Below are 19,470 nucleotides of genomic sequence, written 5' to 3' on the forward strand. Positions count from 1 at the left end.
TGTTCAAAGACTACAACATATAGTTCAAAGAATATACTATAGTTAAATTAATGGTCTAACGTATAGTGTAGTTTATAATCTGGTATATTATACAATAAATAGTTCGGCATATAGCCGTATATAGAGTCTGGTCTCTAGCCTTGTACATAAACTATACGGCATATAGTCTAATCTATTATCTGCACTATATTATTCCAGTCTATAGTGTAATATGTAGACCAACCTATAGTCGACCTATTTTTTTAATAAACAATGGTGCTAATATTACTTTAAATATAAAATAAATTCTCTACACTGAAAAAAATCCATGCCTAACATATACGAAAAATGTCGTACATTGTACGAATCGTTCGTTTTTTCGCACCACGAAATTCTTTCGTAATATATACGAAATTGTACAAAATATTTTAGTATAATGCAAAATATTCTTGAAAAAATTAATTTACATAAATTGAAAAAAAGGAATTTTGAATAAATTTTAATTTATTCAAATATTTTTGTTCATTTTAAAATAAATTGTCTAATTTTAGTTCAAAATTATTCTCCACACGACTTTTCAATTTTTTTATGAAAACAATTCGTGAATAATATTAAACTTTTTCTTAAATTTTATAAAAATGTTGTATTTTTATTTAATCATAATATAATTAATATCATTATGTTTAATTTCGCTAAAATTTAAGAAAAATATATTACGAAAGTTTTTCGTACTTTCGTAAAAATAGAAAAGGGGTTTGTTAAATAATATTTCGTATTATACACGAAATTTTTGTAAATATTACGAAAAAAAAAGTTACGAAATTTTTTTCGTAAAGTTGAGCATGGATTATTTTCAGTGTATAAATACCTTTATCAATGAAATTTTCTAGTTCATTGACTGCATTAAATTTACTGGCGCCTGTAATTGACTTAAGTTACATCAAGTTCATTTCAACTCCCCAATAACATTTATGTTTAACTAACTAACTGTCAAACTGTGACTGACTGCCAAATATTGACTTTAATTTTCATAAAAATCTATAGATTTAATTTATTTAATAAAAAAAAACAACAAAATTACCAACAGCAATCACATCAAAATTGTATACTTTTCTTATCACTACTTACTGTCGTTTTGACTTCCTTTAACGGAAACTGTATGATTGACATTTTTTTTGGGGTTTTAAATGTGTTATGTTTCCTTTACTCCGCTAACAATTAAAATTCATTCACTCGTTCAATCAGTCATTCATTCTAAATTCATATGTTTTGTGGTGGCAATTCCTTTAGCCACCCCTTTTCCGCACCGAAACATGTGAATAAAGTATTTATATATAAATGCAACTTTTAGAGTATGAATGAGTTCCATTGGATGCCAGTTTAACTGACTGACTGCTACATATGACATTTTATTTATTTACTACTCATAATTCTCATAAATTACCACAAAAATCACACAAATAATAAAAAAAGAGCGAACGAATGTAAATAAATATTAAGGGACTCATATACCAAGCAGTATTTGCCTGATACAAATTCGAGAAATTTACTTTACTAAAGACCTACAAATATTGTGGCCATTTTTGAAGCAACACTACTATAGTAGTATCCGTCTGTCTTGCAATTTAGTGTAATTGCCAGTCTGTGTGTCTGTCCATACATACATTTGTCCTTCTGGCCTATGCGTCACTGTGTCTGTCTGTTTAGTTCCTATGAAACACAAACATGATTGACATATGCAAATAACAAATAATAGCAAACAACAACAAAATAATCAAAGCACAAAAAAAAGAGCAACAATAATAAGTAATCATAATGATAAACATAATAAATACACATGTGAATATAAATATTTTATTTATTTTACTTGTTTCTATATAAAATCCATAAAACTTATATATTTATCTACATTAGGGTACATTATGAACTGACTTAAAGTCTAGTCTATACACTAATCTGCATTCCATTCTGTAGACTGGCTATTATTCTGTTCTCGACTAAAGTTTAAACTAAAGTATAGTCTATGCTACAGACAGCCTATAATCTTGGCTATAGATATCCTATAGTCTTGGCTATAGACAGCCTATAGTCTAGGCTATAGATAGCCTATAATCTTGGCTATAGACATCCTATAGTCTTGGCTATAGACAGCCTATAGTCTAGGCTATAGACAGCCTATAGTCTAGGCTATAGACAGTCTATAGTCTAGACTATAGATAGCCTACAGTCTAGGCTAATGACAGTCTATAGTCTAGGCTATAGACAGCCTATAGTCTGGGATATAGACAGCCTATAGTCAGGGCTATAGGCAGCCTATAGTCTAGACTATAGGCTGTAGTCTGGGCTATAGACAGCCTATAGTCTATAGTCTAGGATATAGACAGCCTATAGTCAGGGCTATAGACAGCCTATAGTCTGGGCTATAGACAGCCTATAGTCTAGGCTATAGACATCCGGTAGTCTAGTCTATAGACAGCCTGTAGTCTAGTCTATAAACAGCCCATAGTCTAGGCTATAGACAGACTATAGTCTGGGCTATAGGCAGCCTATTGTCAGCCTATAGGCAGCCTATTGTCAGCGCTATAGGCAGCCTAAAGTATGCTCTATAGACATCCTATAGTCTGGGCTATAAACAGCTTATAGTCTGGGCTATAAACAGCTTATAGTCTGGGCTATAAACAGCTTATAGTCTGGGCTTTAAACAGCTTATAGTCTGGGCTATAAACAGCTTATAGTCTGGGCTATAGACAGCCTATAGTCTGGGATATAGACAGCCTATAGTCTGGGCTATAGACAGCCTTTAGTGTAGGCTATAGGCAGACTATAGTCTGGGATATAGAAAACCTATATACAGCTTATAGACTAGGCTATAGACAAACTCATAGCCTAGATTTATACTTAAAATTTTCCTTAAAAATCTTTTGATCAGCTACACCCTAATGTAATTTATATCTTTGTATAAAGAATACAAATATGTGTTCATTCATAAAATGTATGTTTATTCTCATAAACCAAAAGGAAGACAAATCGACCGTAGAGGGACCCTCATACTACATTACTAATATAGAAAGAATATTGCACAGTGGTATTTTCTTTTTTTTATTGATATTTAAAAATTAATTAGCTATTTGAAATTTTGCTTCAGAAACTCTGTTTAAAGACCGCACAAAGAGATTGATCGGCTTCAATGTAACATACAGGCTCCTTTCAAACTAACTAAATATGATTCCATGTGGGGTTTTTGGATAAGTATCACAAGATCCATTACAATCTTACACTATTTACTTGCAATTGTACAATATAAATATTTCCAACCACTGTTCTTTAGCTGTTTTATGATATTGAGTATTCTCTGGAGGAAAACAATGTGTTTTCGCAAATATCACATTTTCTACCAATATAAACTGCACTAAAACTTTTATAAAAAAATACAAAAAATTAACTGAAGAGGAACAAAAAAGGGAAAACTAAATAAAAACTCATCTGTATGCAAGAGTTGTTATCAGTCAATGTTGACAATTTGTTTTGTATGCCGTGGTTTGTTTTTCGTCTGATTTTCAACTAACCGTCACAATCATGGCAATAATGATAATTATAATAATGATCATTGCTGGGAAAAGTCACAACACAATAAAAAATAGCTTTAGTGGGTAAATTATTGAGGAAAATCGTAACGTTTGACAACATTGTAAAACAAAGTGTTTTTTTTTTTCATATTAAAACATAATAAAAACGTAAATTGTATTTTTTGTAATAAAAGCAAGATGGGCCAAAATTATTATGGAATTCTGGTTAACCATTATCATATGCATGTATTTTGATTAGGTTTTAGTTATTATTGTTAATGATTCTTTTTTTTCTGAAATATTTTTTTATTACTTGACCATAATTGGGTTTGAAACTGGAACAGAAACTAAATAATTGGTTATATGTACTGTGAATAAACGAATGGTTAGTTATAGTTCCTTTTATAGTGTTAGGGTTCTGAGGCACTTGATATATTGAATCACAGAGAATAGGTACAATCATACACGCAGAGAAAAAACATGTTCTGAGGCAACATATTATGGTCAAAAATAACACGATTTCCAAATTTAAATATGATTCGAAAAAAATCATACTCCAATTTGTAATTACCATGAACATGAAAATGACTGCAGAAACAAAAATATTGTTTAAATAAAATTAAAATAACAATTATATGTTTTTGATAACAATATATTATTACAGTGAACATAGTTTAGTTATAGTAACCATGTCGAACTATGTTTTTTTCTCTAACCTTATTTTGAGGGGGCTTTTTGTCCTGCTTTCGTTAGGATCACTCTATTCAAAGTTCATAATATGTTATGTGACTAGTTGCGACCAAGCACATCCGATGGTTGTGTATAGCTCACCAATTTGTCCAGTATACAATTATGACGTGCTCTATTGTGACTCTTGATCAGTTCGACTAATGCTATAAGTCATTCGACTGTAAGTGCCGCCTCATAGTGATTATTTCCCTGAATACGCAGCATAATCCACATTTCGTTTAGTACCACTAAAAAATCTATGAGTAAAATATGAAGAAACCATGATCTACTTCCTTTGTTTACATATTCGAAAAAGTTTGACAAGTAATAAAGAACTCAAATGGAGAACTTCGATATGCTTATGTTTTAATAATCTGGTTGACTTCTGTGGAGAACTGACCAAAAGAGGTTACAGGACACACAATTCAGAATTCGCGACATCTTCTGTGACTGATTGTGAGAACAAAACCTCTAATAAAATGGCTCACAACAAGTGCGATAATGGCCTAGAAGTATTTCTTCAGATCTGCTATAAAATTAATATTTTTCTAAATTAAATATATAATATACTTTAAGAAGATAGATTTTTCCTCAGAGAATTACCAGCCTGAAATCTCTTGTTTTATTTTTTTGCATTTTTTTGCTTTATTAATTTTATTTCGCTCCTTTAATATTTTAACACATTTTTTCTTTGTATTCAATTCAATTCCAGGTATTATTTTGTACAAATCAAAGCATCAATATTTATTTTAAAACTTTTTTTTAAACAAACAATCAATACCACTGATATTCAATATAATTTACATTAATTTTTGGCAAATTATTTGCTTTAAATATTAAACAATTCAAGTGTAAGCTTTACAAACTTAAGCATTCAGTGCAAATTAAATAAAATTCATCTCGATATGAGGATAAATTTTGAAAAATTCAATGTAAAAACGGAAATTTTCTATCTCATTTTCAAGACTATAGTTTGAACTTGTAGTGATTTAATATTGACAAATCATATAACGCGTGTTATATTAATAATGTTATAATTGAAATGCATATCGGCGAATAGGAATGTACATTATTGGGTCCAAGCTAGTAGTTATAGTAATACATACCTACTTTACATTAAAATAATTTCTAAATATCTTTAAATCGCTTCAGACCAACTATTATCCAAGTCAAAAACGTTCAGTAACAGCAGGTAATAATGAGAAGTTCTTCACATTTCCAAGAAATCATTACAATAAGAAAATCATTAATAATTTTCCAAAACTTCCTCTTAAAAAAAATCCATTAAAATAACATCAATTTTAATCTCAAATTTGTGGTCAGAATTTTATTAGTTTTTAACCTTAAACAGAACGATTATAACGATTATTGTCCATAATCTTAATATTTATTAAAAAAATATGTTCAATACCACTTCCTCCATTAAAACAAAAAGATGTTCAAAATTAATAACGTTACAAAAACCTTCCACAATATCGCGTCAATAAAAAAAGTAACATGTTGCATATTTGTCGCCTTAAATGATGATTTTGTTTTTTTTATGGGCGCTGATTTTGAAGTTCTTTATGTTTGTTTGTTAATGAAGTGTTGAATACGTGCGTGTTTCTGTAAAATGATTTCACTTTTCAAAAAAAAAAAAGAAAAACTTGTAGACACAGAAGATGTGTTGGAGATCTGATGGTTCAATACTTTATTTTTACACATTTTAACATTTCCTTAATATTTGCAATTGTAATATTTATTCTGACTAAATTTTCGTTTAATATTCATAACTCCTTTGTGTAAAATGTTTATTTGTTAATAAGAATATTATGAGCGGTTGGTGGGAATTATATTCAAATCTTCTTAAGTGTTTTCGCATGTATTAGCGTTGGAAGATTGTACGTTAATGTTAACTTCAAACTCGTTACTGTAATGCTATGTATATACGGTTGTTAGATCTTACAACGTTGGCAGTAATATGTGCAGAAATGTCTAATAATACTGTCAACTTACAGATTTTGACTGGCGATATTTTCTAACGATTATTTTCGGACGATATTTTCGGACGATTATTAGACATTTTCCGAACGTTGTAAGATCTGACAACCGTGTATAACGGCTTTAATAAAAGCCGTTATACCGCTTGGGATTAATTACGAACTACACTAGTAAATAATCTATTTCAAAAAGGTGTTTGGAACTCAAAAGGTCCAATGATTTTCATAAGAAGATCAAAAAGTTGCTTAAGTTTCGAACAGCTATTTATGGAGTTCAGTTATTATTTTCTTGTAACTCACAGCGAAATGGAAATAAACTTTTGTTATTGTTAGTATAATGTAGACACATAATATTATTATTATTATCAATTATATTATTTTGAATAAATCAATTAAAATAGAAATTATAGCACTTCGTATACAATGCCAAAAAAAGTTGCTTAGGTTTCGAACAATACTGTATATTACAATTACCTAAATATCAAGCGACCCACTTAATTCAGTCTAATCTAAAGGAAACTTGGATATGCATAGACCAGTTATAACTTATGCTTAAATAATCTGGTTGACTTCTCTGAAGAACTGACAAAGTTGTAAGACCCAGCATAAATGTATACTGGAATGCATACCAGGCACAGAATATGTCTAGAACTTTGAAACACTATTCCCAGATCCTTTAAATTTGATGATAAAGAGGACCTGCGGGTGTTTATTGAAGAACCGGAAACAAAAAACGTTTACCTAATTACAATGCAGAATTTTTTCATGCAGTATTTCAAAAAGTAATGGAATTAGTAAATTGGATTACAATATGATATGATATAATTATGGCGCTTACAGTGTTTAACATCGTCAGACTTTTCTAGCAATTATATCCAAATAACTCTTACGAGCATTGATTGAAAAATTCTTGAGAAATATGTCTACTAACTGAGAAAACTAAGTTCCTGCATGTCGAAAGATAATATAATCAGAACCAAATTTCTCTTACGAACAATAATTGGTAAATTCTTAGGAAATATGTCTACTAATCTGAGGAAACTGAGTTCCTGTACATCGGACGCATATATATTCAGTGAATACTATAATAAGATTTTTGATTTTATTAACAAACATTTTCCATGAAGAGGATAGTACAAAAGGCCTGATAGTGCCTTAGGTGTATTTATACGGATTTGATGTAGTGTAAACTTAAATTATCTGGAGATTAATATTCAACAGATCTTTTTTAAAACCGCATACTTTAGACAAACTCCCTTCTCCGAAAAAAACCGTTTATTTCATTTTTGTTTTGTTAAAAAATTTATAAAGTTAACGTTTTAACGGTTATTTTGCGTGGTTGTTCATTTCTTTGTTTCAAAAAGTTTTATTATTTTAACTTCTCACAAAAATTTGTCAGTACAAGCAAAAAAAATGTTTCTGTTTAAATATGTACTTCTTTTTTCTGAAGTATTTTTTGGTTTGTTTATTTTTGTTTTTATTTCCATAAATGGTTAAAAAATGCTTCAGTAAGAGTTGGTTAAGGAATTTTAAATAAAATCGAAAGCGTTTTTTATCGTGTTGTTGGTTTTGATTTGCACTTTTTTTGCTGCTTGGTGAAAGAAAAAAAATGCTTCAGTCAACGATACTTCATTTATATTTAGTCGTTAAAATATGTTATAGATTTTATTAAAAGGATGATGACGACGATAATGTGAATAATATTGTTCACACACTTTCTGCAGTAGGGTTGTCAAGGTGATATGCAATTGTTGCGTTTTGGGGAAATAAAAGTTTTATAATATTTCAGGAATCGCTAATTTTTAATAAAAGTTTTTAATTTTTTGTCTGATAACGAAAAAGTTTTAACATTTTTAGAATTTGATTATTAGTCCTGTAAGAACGATAAAGAAGAAGAGTAATTTACCTCCTCGAGTTATAGCTTGGGGTGTTGTACTTCAGTTATTCTAATAATACGAACTGTATCAGCTATTGGATAAAACCTTAATAACAGGAATATAATAACTCTCTCCATTTTTGATCAACCACTTAATTCTTGATATATAATATTGGTAAATGTTTGGTAACTCTATCAAAAATCTGAAAAAAAACTTGATTTACTTTAGTTCTACCCTGAAAGCAGAGGATGTGATGATTTAAGTAATCGTTTGTTACAAACAAGATTTTAGACAATTAAAAAAAGTAAAAATTTACATTTTAGGATTTCCAATAATTAGTATAAAAAAATCTATTTTACACAAGAATACAACTCATTTCTAAAATAAGGATACCGGATTTATACTTATTTCTGTTTCAATAAATTTAAACTAGTCTAACGAGTCTAATATTTTCATAGTGATGCTACAAACATCACAACAAACGCATCATACATTTAACATTTCGAAGTCTTGTTTATATCGCCGCCCTGAATGTTGTCGTTGTCGCTATGCGTTCGTAATGTTTTTAATTTTGCATATGTTGTTTGGTTGGCGTTAAACACTAGAACAGCAGCAACAACAACAACAACAACAACTCTACTATAAAACCACCGCAATATCCGTACTAACGGACGGACGTATGGATGGATAGACGTACATACAGACAAAACAATAACCATTAAGAAGCAAAAATGAGAAACACACGCGAGAGAAACGTTAATAAACATTCAAAAAGTCGGCTAGTTAATAAAACAACAACAAGTAAAAAAGATTCTTAATAAATGCAGCAATAACAACAACATTGAAATCTGACAATTTATATGCGAAAATAGCAACAATTTTTAAGTATACATGCTAACTGTTGTTGTTATTGCTCACATGCTGTTTGCTGATACTTTTTTGCTCACTTTTTAATGTTCTTGTTGTTGTTGCAGCAACTGTGCTCTACTCGACTGCATACTGTGCACAGTGGATTTTAATGTGATATTTTTATAATATTAAAAATATCTTTTAGAACTTGGAATTTATTGTACAGTCACATGCCTCCAATGGCTTGATGCTCTTCCTCATTTAGGTTTCGTTGTAACCCGGGAAAAAATCGATGCCACCAGTACCGAGACTTTAAACTGGTGGTGACAAATGCAACCTCGGGCTTCCCATGGAACGATTTGAACTGAAAATTCACGAATATTGGATCGGTTATTGGAGAGGTCCCTTCGGGCAGCACGTTGTGGCTGTGGTTTATATCGAAACACACGTTTATAAAATGTTGGTAAAATGATTGATAAATATTTCTGCATCAGGAGTGACTATGGGACTTAGAGTTGGAAACGAGTTTGGCACTCACCTAGAGCGATTGCATTGACATTTTTTTAATGAATGTGTCGTATAAATTAGAACAGTGCTGGGTTAAATGATGATGGATATAAGGTTTAATTGGATGGGTTCGTATTTTGGTATACCGTATTTCGGTACCGATACCGAAGGTGCCACACTGCCAATCGCATGTGTGGCACCTTCCCTTCAAACTCTTTCAATTATGATTTTGTTTTTTGCTGGTCCGATCTTGTTCAGAACTTTGTTCACTCTAAACCAGTGTGCAGTTATTGCTTTGTTTATCTTTTTTTGTTGTTAACCGCCAAAATAACATTATGATCAGTAATAACAAACAAGCATATATCGCATTTTTACTCGTCGATATTGTGTGGATTCTGAGCGATCTTGCTGGACGATCGCTCTCTACAATTTGCCGGCTACTGCAACAACTTTTCTAGTAATGTTCTTAGTATTGTTTTTGTTTTGTTATTGCAATACTGTTGTTTTAGTATCGTTGTTTGCTTGCATGATGTTGACTCACAGGTTTGTTGAACTTGGACAAGGTTTGTTGTTGTGTGTGATGCGGCGATGATGATTTTGATGTTGTTGTCCATTTTACTTTGGTTGTTTGTACTTTTTGCCGGGTAATTTTTTCCTAATCCACTCATACGTTTAAACATGACATCAACATACATACATACATACAACAACTACAAATACTAAAGAGATACAACTGAATGAAAATATAAATTTGTGTTTTTTATATCCATTATCAAAAATTATATTTGCTCAATTCACATCGGTGTGTATTGGCGTATCGCAATTTGTCGTAATTTTTATTATTGTTTTGATTCAAATGACCCCATATAAGAAGCTAGATATCTGAAAACTTCCACAATTATTCTCTGTTTTGTTTTGTTGATATTGAAAATGTTAAGTACCGATAAACGTTCATGTAAATTTCTTTTCAGAAACTTTAATAACTGTAAGTGATCCATCTTATTTTCAAAATACATAATATTTAACAAAAATGATTTGTTAGAAATATTATCACTCCCCAAATGCAGTTTAGTTCTGCCTAGTTGACACAAGTTCCAATAAATGTCCTTCTTCTGAAGAGTATCCTGATGGTCATATTAATATCTATATAGATATGGTGGGTGTATAAGATTCGACATTGCACTCTTACTACTTTTCTTTTTATACATTTCTAGTAACACATTCATTTAGTTGATATTGGTGAAGTTAAAGTAATTTCGTTGCTTTCATTAATAGAGGATAGATATTTAATAAAGATCTGCACAAGACAATAATAATTTGTTAAAAAAACATAGTGTGCGACCTCAATTTTTGTTGACTTGTACAGGCCTTTAATATTTAAGAAATAACTTTTAAGAATTTCAAAATTGATGTTTCGATCTATATTTATAATATGCTTTGAGGCTATGGACTCTGATTTTTAAGTTCTAATGTCTATAGAACTAAAATCTTAACCCATGGACTTTCAGATTCAGCTTTCAGAATAACTTTCCCTCTCCACCAATATGAAAACGTTTGTCTCTGTTCATCTGTTGTGCAAATGTTTGTGTTTGAATGCATGTCTGTTTGAGTTTTGTTAAAAAATTTAACTGACTGAATGCTTCCATGTCTGGCTGGCTGACTAGTAGTCTATACAAGTTTGCATGTACTTATGTATGCACATATACATATGTACATACATATGTATGTATATCAAATTAGGAACATTGTCTGTGCGAATGTAAAAGGCAAAACGCGATCACTTATTTAAGCTTTTTTGTAGAATACACACAGATGTATTTGTATTTATAATTTCATTTTTCGTTACTTACGTCACTACTCATCTCATTTGTAGTAGTTTAACGTAGTTCATGTATTTACTAGGCGATTCCTTATATGTTTTGGTTTTTTATTTTAGTCTACGAAGGCGGACTTGGAAGTGCAATCTCAACTTACATGAATATTAATTAAAATTTCATATTTCCTATATTCATCCCGGGACACGTTACCTTGTTGAAGCCTCCACCTTGGTGTTATGGCAATCCCGGGGTATAAAGAAGTGACCAATACCTCTAGTCTAGACTAAAAACTTGGTTCCAGTCTACTGCCTGGCTTAGTCCTAGCATAGATTGAAAATAGGTCAGACCAGAGCACCGCATAATGTGGTACTACGGGTGGCCAGTTGCCCGCAGGACTATGTCCTGGCTGGTAAGTTAGTTGAAAATCCTTCGGGATCCACGTAGTGTTGACTGTGGTTTAAACCCAAATTCGCGGGAAGAGTAAGTGGCGGTTAAAAGATTGATGTAAGGTGAAGTCAATATTTCGAGATAAGTTCGGTGCTGTTGCCGAAACAACAGATACCCCACAGAGTATTGACTGTGGGACTAAGCGTTGGAAATGAATTGGTATTAATTGTACGGGATGAATGTGAGGCAAGGCGGGCCTCACGCCAGCCGTGTACCTATAATGAATGTGTCGTATGTTTTTCTCTCATGAATGTGTCGTATGTTTTTCTCTCATGAATGTGTCGTATGAATGAGATGTGTACTGGGTTGTATGAAGATGGAAAGGTATCATATAAAAATGATACCATTGAATTTTCCTTCCTTGTCCAGATATGTTCAGAGTATACTCTGTTCATATTAGAATTACCACAGTGTGTTCCTGTGAGTAAGAATAATTGATGGATTCGTACTTCGGTCCACCGGTTACGTCTCTAGGTGCTGTTGCCTAATCAACAGGGGCCATCCAATGGTCAGAGTTTTTCATTGAAGGATAAAGGGGCGATGGTAGACCGTTGTCCAGTCTACCCAGTGGGTGAAAAAAGACCACCGTGGGGTAGGGCATCATACCAGGTTGGTATTCACGTAAAAAAACTCTCGACATTGATTGTCTATATATTTATATGATATGAGATTTGATGTATCTGAAATTCTTGATTTTGAATTGACTGAATTAACTAACGATCTGTTATCTTCAATGCTTTTTTCGTTCAATCGCTAGAATATTTGATAGATCCAATTCAATAATCAAACTAATCTTCTAGCAACGCACGATCTCCTGTAATGTAAACGAGCGCTGGAAAGATGTTGCGCCGGATTCGGTTGGCTATTTCTTCGACATACAAGTTCGGTATATTTCTAAGATCTATATCAAGTACCTTATGTAATTGCTTTCCTACTTTTGTTTATATCGGATCGCGTGCATTATATGGTTTTCTTTTCACTGGCTTTTGTTTAATTGAGACTGCTTAACTGAGCTTTTGAAATGTTATTTCAAGGAGAGTGATTCTTTTTTTTTCTTTGTTTATATTTTGATTTAGTATTGTTGTTATTTGCTTGGTTTTATTCTTTTTGCATTTTGTTTTTTATCCATGTCTGCTCTTCTTTCTACGCCGGCTCTACTTCACTACCTCTTCACTTCTCTTGTTCATTAATGTGTTTTGTTTTCATTTCATTGTTTACATTTCATAGACAGACAAAGCGCGGAGTTTTTTTTTGTTTTTTATCGTTTCCCTCAATGATCTTGATCATGCAATTTGAAACCAATTCCCCAGTATGAGTAGTATTTATTTATTTGTATGAATTGTACTCGTACGCCGGTATTTTAATATAAAAAAAAATAAATTAAGCTGCATTTTACCCGGTACGTTATGGAACAATAATTGTCTTCCTATTTAATAATACAAGATTAATTATTAATAAAGAGGGTCTGGTATCTGTCTAACACATCATGGAGATCATTGACCAAAGTGTTGCCCACACCAAAACTTAAATAAATAGAAGCAAAGAGTAGGAGAAAAAAAAAACAAAATATATTTTGCATTATTTTATTTTAAGCAGGCAGATTACATTTGATTGAAACTGTCTACAGTTGTTTTAAATTTTGTTTAAGTATTTTAAATGAGTTGATCATACACAATCACTGAAAGTCTACACAAGTTCAGGGTCAAAATCGAATGAAAAGTACATTTACTTCTGTGTATTCCCAATTAGAAATGGCTATGGGTTTAATGCTTTGTCTATGGAAGTAGATGGTAAATAATTGTGAAATACTAGAAATATTGAACTGACGTTGTGCTTTATTGACGTTTGTGTGTCTTATACACCGGTGGCAATTTTTGTACATGGTTTTGCAGGTCCATGTTCAAGAACTTTGCTCAAGTTTATATATATTATTTTATTGATCGATGTGACTGACGTTGTGCTCTATTGACGTTTGTGTGTCTTATACACCGGTGGCAATTTTTGTACATGGTTTTGCAGGTCCATGCTTAAGAACTATTCTCAAGTACTCGAGCTATCTAATTTCTGACCTTTGTTACTGCGAAAACATAAATTTCGTTTGCAACCACGCAGAAGAGATAGCCCCTGTTGATTCGGCCAAAAATAATAATCGGTAGACCGAAATTAGAAGCTGAAGACATGTTACCAAGAACTCATTGTGGCAAATCTGGTATGGATAGAGTAAACCCAAAACATACCCGGATGTGTGATCCTAAACATCCCTACAAACATCTCGAATTATATACTCATTTCCAACACTCCACAGTTACTCCTCTAAGGTAGGGTTCTATCAATCGACTTTTTGTTGAAAAAAGTCTATAAGTCGAAGTCGAATATTTTGTTCCAAAAAGGTCGATAAATCGAATATCGTCTGTGAAAATAGTCGAAAAGTCGACATTGTTAATAAAAGTCGATAAGTCGAAAATGGCCGATAAGTCGAAAAAAGTCGAATAATGTCGAATAATGTCAAAAAAAAGTCGAAGAAAGTCGTAAAAAGTCAAAAAAGATCGAAAAGTCGAAAAAAGTCGAAAATTGTAAAATAGTCGGAAAAACTCGAAAAATGTTAAATAATAGTCGAAAAAAAGTCGAAAATAATAAAAAATGTGGAAAAAATCGAAAAGTCAAAAAAATCGAAGTCGGAAAAATTCGAAAATTGTAAAAACAAGTCAAAAATAGTCGAAAATTTTAAAAAAGTGGAAAAAAAGTCAAAAACTCTAAAATAGTCGGAAAAACTCGAAAAAAGTAAAAAAAAATAGTCGGAAAAGAGTCGAAAGAAGTCAAAAATAGTAAAAAAATCGAAAAGTCGGAAAAAATCAGAAAAAGTCGAAAAGTCGACTATTTATGAAATACTTATAGTCGAAAAGTCTAAAAGTCGAATTTTAATTAAATGAAAAAGGTCGAAAAGTCGACTTTTCATAAAATGCAAAAAGTCGACTTTTAACTAAATGAAAAAGTCGACTTTTCGTTTCAACTATAGAACCCTACTCTGAGGTTGTCTCCGCAACAGCACTGAACTTATCCTACATTCTACACTTTTTCCTATAACAATCTTTGAACTAACATTAGCTTCCCACGAATTTGTTTAAAATATTACCATTAAAATCTTTAAGCCACAAATATCTTCTTACTTACAAAAGGATATTAAACCAGCTATTAATATAATATTTTTTAAGATCTTTGTTCATTCAAGAATAATGATCTTTGTTCATTCAAGAACTGTCTTCTACGCTGGATCTCAATATTCCATGAAAACCATAATATGCAATTAAAATTCATGATATTTCGAAAATACTATTGCCATCGATCACTTCTCTTATGTTTGCGCCTGTCGCAGTGGCTCAACAAACAGTGCAAAATAATACGTGATTTTAAAGCAAAAGATCAGAGCATGACTCATGAGTTTCTCAAAATAACAAAATAAACAAAAATATTTATCTTTTTAAACTCCCGCTTAACCTTGGTTTCATTCAAAGAATTCGTTGGCTTTTCAAACAAAACGGTCAATAACATAAAACTCAACACCACACCGTCACCGCTCACTCCAAAATGAGCATTTTTTGATATCCCTGTTTTTGTGGATGTTTGTTTTTATTTTGTTCTCATATGTTTCCATACTCGGTTATGCCAGTCAGACGACAACAACTAAATAAACAAATCAGTCCCCGTCAAACACCCCGCTAGTTATGCGTCAATGGTTTTGGAGGACTGAAATTAAGAGGAACATCGTCATCATCATGTAAACAATATAAAAATGGATAAAAGCTCAACAAATCACCATAAAAATAACATTGTATTATCATATTTAACATGTAGGACTGATGAAGCTCAATGCAACAAATAATACCGAAAAAACTGTATCTTGCAATTAATATAAATTAAACAGAAAATTTAAAACTTTTTCGAAAAAATCATTAAGATCATTTTAGTGCAAAAAATACCATGTTGACTTAAAATCCTCCATAAGTTTTCGGGATTATTTTTTTTTTTTTAAATTTCGGTTGCAGGGCTGCAGTTGTGGTTGGCGAAACCCTAATCACAACTAATTGTTGATTTGTTTTGATGTCATGCCATTCATTTATTTTTTGTTGATGTCACTCCATTTCGTTGTTCGTACTTTTTGGGGCTTTTTTGGGGGTATAATGATCATTTAAAGCTCATAAAATTTAATATTATAACATGATTCGTGGTTTATTTTAGCTAATGATAATGTTTTCACAAATGGATTTGCTGTTAATCCTCTGTTTGAAGGCAAACAAAAGGAATGGTCTTTTCTGATGTATGAAGCTGTCTCAATGAAAATATCATTTATTTAAAAAATCATCTTTGTTTTTTTCTGTTAGGCTTATGGAGATTGTTGAACTATAAGGTCCTTCAACTTAGCTTTAAAATATCAATTTGAGTTAGAACTGCGTTTATATTATATAGTATTTTCATAAGTATCAAATTGAGTTATTATGCACATTATTAGATAATTTTTAAGGTAATGACCTTAATTATACTCGATTTGTTTTCCAGTTATATGTGTTCACGGTTGTTTGGAGCACAAGCAAAACACATTAAGCTTCCATTTAATGACTTTTGAAGTAGTTATCGTAATAAAGATGGAAAAAGATAACTTATATTCTGCACTACTCTGGAGTGCCCCCTGGGGCATGTTAATTTGTTGATTTTCCCAAATATTGGTGTTATTGCAATAATTCTAGTATACAGGGACTGATCAAATGTATTCTCGATATTTCCTTGGAATGATTTGACATGAAGTCTTACTGAAGCTTTAGAAAATCTGATTCTGACTGCCTGCAGCACTTTGTTCTGACTAGACAGTTAGTTGAGGCTAGCTATAGGAATGATGTACAATGAAATTTTAATTTTCCGAATAAGTTTCTATTACTGTTCCTAGATTCGAGAACGGTACAGGGTAGATTGTGTTGGGGGATTCTGTGTTGCAATTGCGCTATAATACTGGAATTGATGGTTGGTTAAGCTAGGTATACCTTAATCTGTAATTTATAGGTGTTTATCCTTCATGCTTTATTGTGTTGGAGTTTACTCTAAAACATACTCAACTTAACACTGTAGGTCCTTGTACTCACTGAAATAAGACATATCAGTTCTACGAATTACGTGCCTACGAGCTGTTACCCAAACAACAGCGCCATTTCAGTGGTGTTATTGCGCGGCTTTAACAAGTTAAGGATGGCACTGAGGTGGGGTTTTAGATGATGAGTAATGTTTTTTTAGTATTGGAACTTTCCTCATAGCATCAGTTGAAGTTGGGCACCCTCTAAACTTGATAAGAAATTATATAGTTCGAGTACTTTAGTGGACCGGCAAAGCCATGTACACTGCTAACTCTGTGAATAAAAACGACCACCGTCTAATAGGGACGTCAAAAGAAGTCTTCACGTAAAGAGTCTCGACATCGTGTTGTGCTATTTAGTTGCAAAGAAATGCGTGGTTAGAATGTAAGAACGTTTTTTGCTAATCTTCTCGATCAATCTAATGTTCATATAGATCGATCTGCAACGTTCTGTTCGAAAACATACGGTTGTCACTTTGGTAACACAGTATAACATTTGTTGATTTGATAACGTCGGGTATTTTTCATTTCAATTGAAAATGTTTTCCTTTGCGTATGTAATGGAACTTGTGCTATTTGACCTGATTAACTGTATATTTTATTTAATAAATAAATAGTAAATTATATAAGAATAATTGTTTTTTTTTCAATTTTTATTTGTCTGAATAGTGGATTCCAAAATTATGAAATTTTTTCATGTCGCTACTTCACCCCCAGCGCTTAGAGCTGAAGACATACAAGCAAAGAATAATGCATAGCCTGCTAAAGTAGACTTCTCCTCAGTTCCATTCAACATATACTCCATGACCATTGAGCCCGAGTAGGAAAAAAATGCTGATAAAGACATAATACCTGCTGGAAGATTATTTTCGTTTACCGCGAAGAACAATAGAGAAACAATATTCCCCAATACAGTAAGGTCTTTTAAAATTGCAGTAGATTCACCCTCATCTCCTTCCGTAGCAAAGAATTTGAAAGTCAAATCAAAAGCCAATGGTATAATAAATAAACCATGACCCAAAGCTAAAGCACTACTCTGCTGAGAACTTCTATAGAGATCCATATTAGCTAAGGGAACAGTTATAATTTCCATGCAACTGCTAGTTAGTTTCTTAACACGATTCGTACATTTTCCTTCAGAAACTTCAGCGCCGCAAGAACTATCAAAGAAACGCGTATAAATGCCCGTACAACCATGACAAAATCCAACAAAACTAGCGGTAAAGGCAAATGGGTGCTCCACAGGATTTACAGCGAACATAGAGTAACCGGTGGTCCCTATAAGCAGACCATTGAAAACGGTATCCAAAATAGTATCTATCATTTTTTGTTAAAAGGAATTAAACCAGAAATTTAGAAAAATTTGCCGAAATATTGATTTTCTATTGATAGTTTATTAATTTTAGTTTTAGAATTTTTTTAAATTTTAAATTTTTTTGACTTTTTCTTTTAATTTAAAAATAATTTCGAAATTTAATTCATGGCTTTGTTTCTGATTTCAATGACCTCCAGTAAAGTTGTTAAGCTTTGGGTGTATTTGGCACTGTCACCGCTAACGTTGCGGTAAAATAGAATAAAACATAACTCATGATATAGTTAAGATCCACCAAATAACCATGACATCTACCGCCTATGACCATGCCCGTATGGGCTGCCAAATATGAAAGAGCGACATAACCAAACATATAGTTATCTTCCATGTACGAAAGATAAAGTAACGAAACAACATTTGCCAAATTGCTAACATGTTTTAGGGTTTGTGTGGCCGCATCATCACTTTCTTCGCCAAATAATTTGGCAATTAGATCCAGTATCAGTGGTATAATGAACAAGGCATGAACAAAAGCATATGGCTTGCCCATCATTTTAAAAATTTCAATGTTTACCAATGCTAGAGGCACAAAATCCAAAAGATCATCGACTACTCCCTTCACTATACCATCCGCTACTTCTTGACCTCCCACTAAACCAAATACACCATAGATAATACCAACGGCACAGGCTGCAAAAGCGTATGGATTAGTTTCCGGTGGCATATTGTAGGCAGCATAACTGGCCATTAATGCCAATGCATAAAAGGGTAATCTCTTTAAAAGCCAAATCACCTCCATTATTTTGTAAGAGTAGATTTAGATCGTGGTTAAATTGAAGTTAAAATAAAATTTAGTTTAATGGTTACAGATAATTTTATTTTTTTTTTTTTGGTCTTTTGAAAATTTCTGTTTGTGTTTAAATACTTTTATCAAATTTTTATTTTGAAATATAATTAATGCCAAAATGAAATTCCAGCAGTTTGAAATAATCTTATCATTTTCTGTTCTGTTCCAGTTTCGTGCTAGTTCTGTTCTAGATCTGTTCTAGTTTTGTTCTAGTTCCGTTCTAATTATGTTCTAGTTCTGTTCTAGTTCTGTTCTAGTTCTGTTCTAGTTCTGTTCTAGTTCTGTTCTAGTTCTGTTCTAGTTCTGTTCTAGTTCTGTTCTAGTTCTGTTCTAGTTCTGTTCTAGTTCTGTTCTAGTTCTGTTCTGGTTCTGTTCTAGTTCTGTTCTTGTTCCACATCAACTTTAGTTTAGTTCTAATTCGAAGCTAGTTCAGTTCTTTTAC

The 19,470-nt window shown here is 32.0% G+C and overlaps 3 protein-coding genes across 4 annotated transcripts in view; 1 reads left to right on the plus strand and 2 right to left on the minus strand.

Moving 5' to 3' along the window:
* The window catches only part of LOC111690380 (tRNA dimethylallyltransferase), a 161,491-nt gene that overhangs the window by 11,217 nt on the left and 130,804 nt on the right, over positions 1–19,470 (plus strand). The gene's annotated exons all lie outside the window — the stretch shown is intronic.
* LOC111690361 lies at positions 17,514–18,267 on the minus strand. The gene has a single exon (XM_023452831.2). The coding sequence runs from the start codon at positions 18,191–18,193 to the stop codon at positions 17,564–17,566; it is 630 nt and encodes a 209-aa protein (XP_023308599.2). The 5' UTR covers positions 18,194–18,267; the 3' UTR covers positions 17,514–17,563.
* On the minus strand, positions 18,244–19,101 carry LOC111690362. Its single transcript, XM_023452832.2, has one exon. It carries the CDS (start codon positions 18,978–18,980, stop codon positions 18,390–18,392), a length of 591 nt encoding a protein of 196 aa, XP_023308600.1. The 5' UTR covers positions 18,981–19,101; the 3' UTR covers positions 18,244–18,389.

This window comes from Lucilia cuprina, chromosome 3, assembly GCF_022045245.1.
Source record: "Lucilia cuprina isolate Lc7/37 chromosome 3, ASM2204524v1, whole genome shotgun sequence".
In the NCBI taxonomy this organism is placed as follows: Eukaryota; Metazoa; Arthropoda; class Insecta; order Diptera; family Calliphoridae; genus Lucilia; species Lucilia cuprina.